Source organism: Gossypium hirsutum, chromosome A10, assembly GCF_007990345.1.
Source record: "Gossypium hirsutum isolate 1008001.06 chromosome A10, Gossypium_hirsutum_v2.1, whole genome shotgun sequence".
Classification (NCBI taxonomy): domain Eukaryota; kingdom Viridiplantae; phylum Streptophyta; class Magnoliopsida; order Malvales; family Malvaceae; genus Gossypium; species Gossypium hirsutum.
The window spans coordinates 78,434,395-78,441,135 of NC_053433.1; the positions used below are offsets into that span (position 1 = coordinate 78,434,395).

Genomic DNA, 6,741 nt, shown 5'->3' on the forward strand with positions numbered 1-6,741 from the left:
GAATTTTTTTCTGAAAATGGACCTATTTATAACCCTCTGAAACGACGTCGTTTTAGGGTCAGCGTGTTTTTAAACGGAAGGGCTAATTGCGCATTTAGCCCTTCCGCTTTTTTATTAGTTTACAATCAAGTTTTAATTTACTTTAATTTGGACCTGAAAGTTGTCGCGTGATTCGATTTAGTACCTTTGCTGTTGTGCGTTTTAAAATAGTTCGAAAAATTGCATTTTTGGCCCCCCACTGTTGCACGTGTGTTCTAATAAGTTCTTTCTTCTTTATTTCTTTTTTAAAATTCGCCCCTAACTTTGTTTTTGTTTCGATTTTCATTCTTTTTTTTACTTTTCCTTATTATTTTGTTTTAATTTCAATATTATTTGTATTAATATATTTTATTAATGTTATTATTATATTTTTGGTATTCTATCATTATCATTTTACTTAATACTAACCTAATTATGTTATTTAGTATTATTAATGGTTTAATATTATTATTTTGTTAATATATTTATATATCACCTAGGCATCCATTAAATATATATATATACATTTACGCATATATCCTAAAATTATATCACATACATTTATAAATATGTATATATTTTTTTATCTACGTATATTATGTTTCTATTAATATATTATACATATAGTATTTATATATAATACATATATATTATGTATGTGTTCTTAATATTATCATATATTTATTTTAATATATATTTATGTAATGTTGTCAATAATTGTCCTTCTATCACATTATTATTATTGCTAATGTACATATGTATCGTATATGCTTTTATACATAGTTTGTATATATTGTTAGTATTATTAGTTATACGTTTTATTCCATTTCCACTTTTCTTTTTGTCATTGTTAATATTAGCATGTGCTAATCTATATATCTTTATCGAATGTACGTGTATATTAGTACTTTTATTTTTTATTGTTGTGTATGTATTGCAATACGCATATGTATATTTGAATCCATTGTATGTATTCTTCATGCTATTCCATATATGTATTTTTATATAATCCTTATTATTGTTATTAATACTACTATATATTTCGTTATATATGTGTATATGTATATATAGTAGTTTTCATTATTTCACTTCAATATTTTGTATTATTTGTTTCTTTTTTTCTTTTATAATATTATTAGTGTATATATTTCCTATGAGTATACATTCTTCAATATTTATTTTATATATATGTAAATATTATATATATTTTAGCATTACAAGTTATATTTTTACTATTCTATATATATATTTCAAATACTATATATAATATATCTTTAACATTATTACTACCTATATATATATATGTTATTTGGTGTACATACATTTGTTTATTATTATTATTAGTATATTTTCTATGTTATTAATGTTCCTAATATATATTGTATATGTTTATTTATATTATGTATATATATATTTAGTATGTATATATTTAGTATTATTATGTCTATATTTTTCATTCCTATTGTCACTTATTTTTCTATATATATATATAGCAATATTAGTATTTTTTAATATTATGTTTGCGTCACTTCATTTATTTTATATAAACATTCATGATTTTATTTCGTGTTTAATGCTATCACTATCACGTTTAATACCATATATATTGTGTTTATTCTAAATACTATATGTTGTATGTATTTTTTGCATAACTATATTATACGTATATATATATGTATATTATGAACGTGTTTTTAATAATATTATGTTTATATATATGTGTGTATACTTATATAATGTTATAAATAGTTGTTTTTTTAAATATTATTATTTTTAATATGTATAAACTATGTAAATATATTAATACCTTATTATGTATACATTTTTTATTTATATATACATATCTTTTTAAACATTAGTTATATTAGTAGCAGTTTAGTATTAAGGTATGTTATTTGCGTTAAAAGGCTAGTACTAATTATTTTGCATCTTTGATTTTTTTTATATTACAAACACTTGGATGGTCCCTCCCTCCCTTCCTCCCCGATGGTACCCCCCCATAAAAAAAGATATGTATTTTTTTTCTAATAGTATAATCATTAATAGTTTAAAACTGTGTTAAAAGTTTATTTTTTTAATAATATGTTAACTTTGAAAATAATTAGAATTGTGTTAGTTTAGATATTTGTAATAGTATATTTAAAAAAAAATAAAGAATGGTGTATGTCAGTTTTGTAGTGTATGTATGTTTATTTTATTTTGTAGTGTATGATTATTTTAAGATAGGTTTGGTAGTGCATGTTTATTTTAGTAGAATTATTAGAATTGTTAGAGTTTTGTATTAAGATAGATTTGTGTTGAAAGTAATATTAAGATGGTTTCACTAGTGTATTTTTTTTATGTTAATAATAATTTGTATCTTTTAAGATATAAAACTGAACATTATATGTTCGTTTAAGTAATTAGATTTTTGTTGATTATGAAAATGGGCTTTGAAAAAAACAATTGTCGTTATTTTTATATTGTTTATTTATTAGGTCGATGATTAAAATTTTCATTGTTTGTGCAAATATCAATACAAGTTCTTTAATTACTGCAAAAGACCACATAGCAGGGACGATCCATTTGCCAATAAGAGAATGTTCTAATGTTGCACATATTAAAAAAAATGAATTAGATAATTACCCTTTTTCACAATTTGAATTCCTCGTGGAAGTTAATCGTAATATGCCGAATATAGTAGACAAACCTCCACGGAACACCCAAATGTCTAATCACCGCAATTACCCCTTTGATCTATCAGGAATGATGCAAACGTTGTCTTAAGTGCCAACATATCTCTTCAATTTCATCAGGAAAAATTCTCACGACTCCATTGTCTTTCCCTTAACAATGGCAAATTTTATCGATAGCAAGTTCTAGTTCCCATCTTGTGCAACCACAATGAGGAGGATTTGCATATATTTCTTGTATAGTCAAGTCCCATCAACCTGCACAAGTAGCTTACTATGGGGAAAGACCCAAATGCAAGGATCGAATGTCCAAAACATCCGATAAAGTTCTTTTCCCCAGATGTAGTTGGTTGTCCCTGTCGTAATAAGACAACCTCTACAACTCAACGACAGTCCCTGAAACATACTCTTGCATTGCGACTATCCACCATTGAAGTTCGTTGTACAACACATCCCAATCTTCGTACAACTAATCTATGGCCATTTGTTTAGCCAACCATGCCTTCCGGTATGAAACTTGGTACTGGAACCGTTCATGCATTTCGACAATCAACACCGATCAGGAATGGTGGGTATGTCTTTAACCATTGCCAATATGCAATTACAGATGGTTTTTGAATCAAGCTTGCGGTGGTCCAGCGTCATACGTGTAGAAGTGCATGTATGAGGCCCAACATATTTCCGTATCTCCCACTGTTGGGACCTCTGGATAAATGCAGCTCGTACCCGCCATTTGCACCCTTCTGTCAACTTCCAACACTCACCAACATAGATCATCTGTTTAGAGTCAGCCATTCAGTAGTCGACAGGCACCTTCACACTATAACACTTGATGGCATCGATGCAGTTGTCTTTTCTCACAAATCTTTGACCCACAAACAACACTTTTGGTTCAGGATTTGCTAATATCAGGTGAGCAGGTATTATGCCCAAGTACCCAGGGAACTCAGAAGCATAGGCCGCATCAAGATCGACGATCAACATATGGGCCCCGAGATCATTGCATATGACAATGCCACGACTCAAGTTTCCGACCGAAGGGGTGTGATCATTTCCATCATTTGCTCTTTCGTCGTTGATATCATATCCATATTCACCAAGCACATCAGTTTCAATAACGAATGGATGTATCTGTAATCCACCATCGTACTAATTTGAACATCCAACATTGAGATCGATGTCAAAACCATGCACAGACAACCTTCTATCAACAGACACTATAAGAACCTTTGTACATAGGTTTTTAACTCCATATTGTTGACTTATCTGAGTTAAATTTTCAATAGGCTCCACATTTGTTAACTCAGCAAACAACTAAACCAGTTCAATGTTCACCCTCCCTGGAGGGCAATACAATGCGACCATTGTCTCGATGTTGTCATCGTCTAAAAGTTTCATCTCGGTAAATTTGATAGGATTTGACGAAACTAGAAATTTGTAGAATAGTTTCGTCATCCTCCTTCCACAAGACAAGAATGTTTTGTCATTGACCTTCTCTTTTATATCACCAGCAACACATTCCTATCGAATCTCATTCCTATTTTTTGGCAAGTTTCAAAACTACAACCAACAATTCTCCATTTTTTTCTGAAACTGCAAAAATACAACCAAACATCTTACTAAATGAACAATACAAAATAAACATATAGAATTATAATAATTTTCATAATTAGCATACTTTAATACTAAATAAAAGAAACTTTTAATACAAATAAACTATTATTGAAAAGCTAATTATACTACTAAAAAAATAACCTTAATACTAATTAACCAACATTTTCTTCTTGATTTTTGGTGGGGGACCTTCAACTGGATATGTTGTGTTTTCTTTCTTGTGGTGACTAATCTGTGGGGGTTGGGGAACAAACCAACCCCCCTTTTATAATGAAGAAAATAATATAATAATACTAATTTTTTAAACAAAAGCAAAATAAAAAAAATGAAGGGGTATTGGAACCCGGACTCGTGATCAACGGGTTACATCAATGGTAGGCAGCACCGGCTTGACGACCTGCCACCAATGTGACCAGTTAGTCATGGGTCCGGTTTCAATACCCGATAAAATTTTAATTTTTTTTCCAGTTTAAAAAAAAACATTTTATGATAAAATATTAGGGTGTCGTCTGACACATTGGCAATACCAATAAACAAAATATATTTTTTCGTTTTAAACGTTTAAAAATACAAAGTATTTTTTGGTGTCAAATATTGGTGCAGCCGATTGCTTAGGCAATACCTAAAAAAATTATTATTTTTTAAATGTGATGATTGACACAATGATTGGTGACAAAGAAAGAGGTGTCGCCGATTGCTCAGGCGGCACTGGTGATACAAAAACCGTATTATGTAACTAATGAAATATTTATCCTTTTTCAATATTTATTTTTTATTTTATATTATTTGAGTAAAAAACCCTTTATCAAATATCATCAAATATATTAAAATTAGGATTTATATTAAAATAAGTAAATTATGTAATATAACTTATTAACTATTATAAAATTTTATTACATATATATTTAAAATGATTAGCATAAAAAAATGTTTAAACTTGTTAATTTAATTGTATGAGACAGTTCGTTCCTGAAACAAGTGAAAAAGGTCACAAGATAAAAACAGGCAAAAGAATAAAAAAAAGTCGGCCAACCTTTCTCTTTCTAACATTTATATAAATTTTATTACACTTTACCTTTTTTACTAATAAATTAATTTTCATACATTAAATTAAAAAATAAATTGATTATTTTTATTAAATTTTTTCATCAATTTCTATTATTAAAAATTATTGTAATTAAAAAAATAATTAAATAGTTACATGTAATAGGGTGACACCACATAATAGATACAATTTTTAAAAGAAAAATTACTTTATTTTTTATGAACTAATTTAATTTTCTAAAATAAAAAAATATAATATAATACAAATTTTCATTGTATCAATTAATATTTCAAATACAAATTAGTACGTCTATATTCTATAAGCCATAGTTGCCACTTGGAAATTAAAATTGAAGCTTGAAAAAAAAATAACAAGAAAAATATTACAATATAATGAAAAAGAAAGATGAAACCATCCTGTAGAAAAAAAACAAACCCAATAATTCCACCAGTTTTTTATGATTACAGACATTAATTCATTACAAGTTTAGAAAAGCCCAAATTAGATTTTACAATGTATTTTACTTAAAACATTGAAAATTTCATGTCTGTCGGATATATTAGAAACTGTAATTTGGTTTGAAAAACTTGTTGCTGAGTGGCTTTGTGGTTCCATCTCTAACAGTAACACCTCCATTTTCACCTGTTTCAGCCTCTTCTTCTTGACCCTCAAAAGCTGGATGACTAAGAATACTGTTAAACAACTGCGTTCCTCTCAACGCATTCGTCAATGGCAGATGCCCTTCGGGTGTTTCATCATTGAGTTCCCAAATGAACTCATCGGGAAATGCCCTGTAATTGTATTGTTCAATTTCCGTGTCGAGCTTTTTCATCCATCCCAGTTTGAGGAACAACTTGGTGAAGTCCTTTTTTACTTTTTGCCACTGTCTTTTTTGGACGCTGTACCCGAATTTGTTGTTGCTGTGTTTTTTCCAAAGTTCGTCAATGGCTTTGAGGTCATTTTGGGAGATGAATTGGACTTCGGAGAAGAAGACGTAGCCGCGCTTCTGAGCTGCTTCGCCGGCTAGAAGGATGAGCAGATGGCGGGTTTCTTCGTCGGCCTGGCGGAAGTTTTGATTGGAAAGGTGGTGTTGGAGGGTGTCAAAGGAGATAGCTTGGGAAGTAGTTGTGGATGTGGTGGAAGAAGGATGAGAGAAGGTGGTGGTAGAGGAGAGAGAGGAAAGAGTGTTTGTGGTGGAGGTGGAGGAGGAGGGGGGTTTGAGGAAGAAGGAGGAGGGTGGAGGAGGAGGAGGGGTGGAGAGGCGTTTGAAGGAAGAGGAATGGTGGTGGTGGTGAAGGGTTCTAAGAGAGTGAGTGGCAGCCATGGTTTAGTTTGATTGTGAGGGAACTGAGGGGGGGATTGAAAGGCTTTTAAGACAATGAGTTTGTGTGG

At 30.0% G+C, this 6,741-nt stretch overlaps 1 protein-coding gene across 1 annotated transcript; it reads right to left on the minus strand.

Moving 5' to 3' along the window:
• Positions 1-5,768: 5,768 nt before the first annotated feature.
• On the minus strand, positions 5,769-6,741 carry LOC107896939 (tetrapyrrole-binding protein, chloroplastic). The gene has a single exon (XM_041079231.1). It carries the CDS (start codon positions 6,671-6,673, stop codon positions 5,909-5,911), a length of 765 nt encoding a protein of 254 aa, XP_040935165.1. The 5' UTR covers positions 6,674-6,741; the 3' UTR covers positions 5,769-5,908.

What these genes read in the sequence shown, in the direction of transcription:
- LOC107896939 (XM_041079231.1), bottom strand. Translation starts at nt 6,673, where the DNA reads ATGGCTGCCACTCACTCTCTTAGAACCCTTCACCACCACCACCATTCC.